Source organism: Bison bison, unplaced genomic scaffold (assembly GCF_000754665.1).
Source record: "Bison bison bison isolate TAMUID 2011002044 unplaced genomic scaffold, Bison_UMD1.0 scf7180017864105, whole genome shotgun sequence".
In the NCBI taxonomy this organism is placed as follows: Eukaryota; Metazoa; Chordata; class Mammalia; order Artiodactyla; family Bovidae; genus Bison; species Bison bison.
The window spans coordinates 3,671,515-3,672,960 of record NW_011494677.1 but is presented as its reverse complement, the minus strand read 5'-3'; the positions used below and the strand labels follow the sequence as shown (position 1 = coordinate 3,672,960).

The 1,446-nt window shown below is 63.0% G+C and overlaps 1 protein-coding gene across 1 annotated transcript; it reads right to left on the bottom strand.

The window, feature by feature from the left end:
- Positions 1 to 72: 72 nt before the first annotated feature.
- LOC104987791 (basic salivary proline-rich protein 3-like) lies at positions 73 to 1,068 on the bottom strand. Its single transcript, XM_010838853.1, has one exon. The coding sequence runs from the start codon at positions 1,066 to 1,068 to the stop codon at positions 73 to 75; it is 996 nt and encodes a 331-aa protein (XP_010837155.1).
- Positions 1,069 to 1,446: the final 378 nt, after the last annotated feature.

Below are 1,446 nucleotides of genomic sequence, written 5' to 3'. Positions count from 1 at the left end.
GCCTCGGGGTCCCCAGGGCGCGGCGACTCGGAGCGCCCTGCCCTGCTGCTGTAGGGAGCGGCCGTGGAGCAGTCACTCGCTGAAGACCCCCGGGACCCACTCTCCTCGGACCCCCTGGCTCGTCGAGTCTTTCCCGGGGCGCGGAAGAAGACCTGTACTCCCAAGTGGGGCGAGCAGTATGGGGAGAGCGGCCGCCGCAGGAAGAGGCGACTGGAGGGGCGCGCCAGTGGCTCCCTTGGCTGGGGCTCTGCTTCTGGGCGGCGGGGCTGCGGCTGCCCGAGGTAAGCGCGGGGCCAGCGGGCGGCGGGGCCGGCGGGGGGAGGAGGGACGGGGGAGAGGCGACTGAGTCGGGACCCGCACCGATGGCCTTGGCTTCTCAAGTTGCGCCCTGCACCTCCCCGCGCGCGCGGAGCGCAAGGGGTGGCTCTCGGGTGGAGGACCTCCGAGGGGACCACTGTCTGTCTCCCACCCCAAGTTTGAGATCAGCTGCAATCCTACAGGTTGCTGGGACCGCTGGGCCCCTACCCTGCCTTGATTCTCTTCGTTCGCTCCCTTTTCCGAGCCCTCCCCAATTGCTGCAGACTGGAGTCCGCCGCTCTCTTCACTCCATTCTCGCTCTCTCGAGTCCACTCCACTTCCTTCCGAAGCGAGCCCGTTCTCGGGTGGGCGCCCGGAGGGGTGTCCGAGAGCTCCTGGGGAGAAGGGACCGGGTATTGGGAGACTCGGTAGGGTGGGCTTGAATGGAGATCGCGCCTTTTCCCTTTGGGGAGCAGCACTTAGGTTGAGGTCCGCGAAGCTCGACACGCCTTGGGCGACAGCAGCCCGAGGTCGTGGGCAGCACTGGGCTGTCTTTCGAGAAGGCCGCCGTGTACCCGGGAAAGCTGTGTGCGCGGCCCGCGAGTAACTGCGCCTGCAGTGCCCAGCCGGGTTCGCAGTTGGCCCGAGGCCGGTCACCCGGCGCCTGGTTTCCCTGCCGGGTGCCGGCTCCTGCCCGGGAGCTAGCCAGCGCGGGGCCCCTGAGCGGCAGGGAAGCCGCTGCTTCTTTCTACTTAGAGACGTAGACCCCATTTTTCCTGGCTCCTTTGGACTCCAGTAGGGGGAAATTTTGCAACTGGTTTCAGCTCCACCTTGAGCGAGGACGGGGAGCATCAACTTAAAACCCGCGGACTTGTTTGAAGGTGATCAGAGGCAGTGTTTCGCATAGCTTGAGGACTGTGCCTTTTACCTTTGAAATCACCAGGAAGCTTCTCCTTCCCGCTCTTCTTTACCTTTCTTTATTTCCTGGGTGTCATCCATTAGGCTTAGAATTTGTAAATTACATTCAGTGACTTACCTAACGCTGGTCTGGCGAGAGGTGAAACTGACCAGCCCACCTCATTTCCCTCGAACATACTGTGAGTAGCCGCGAGACAGAAAAGGGTGGAAAGGGTTGAGGATGATCATAAA

Coding starts and splice junctions, on each gene's coding strand:
- LOC104987791 (XM_010838853.1), bottom strand. CDS start 1,068: ATGGGGTCTACGTCTCTAAGTAGAAAGAAGCAGCGGCTTCCCTGCCGC.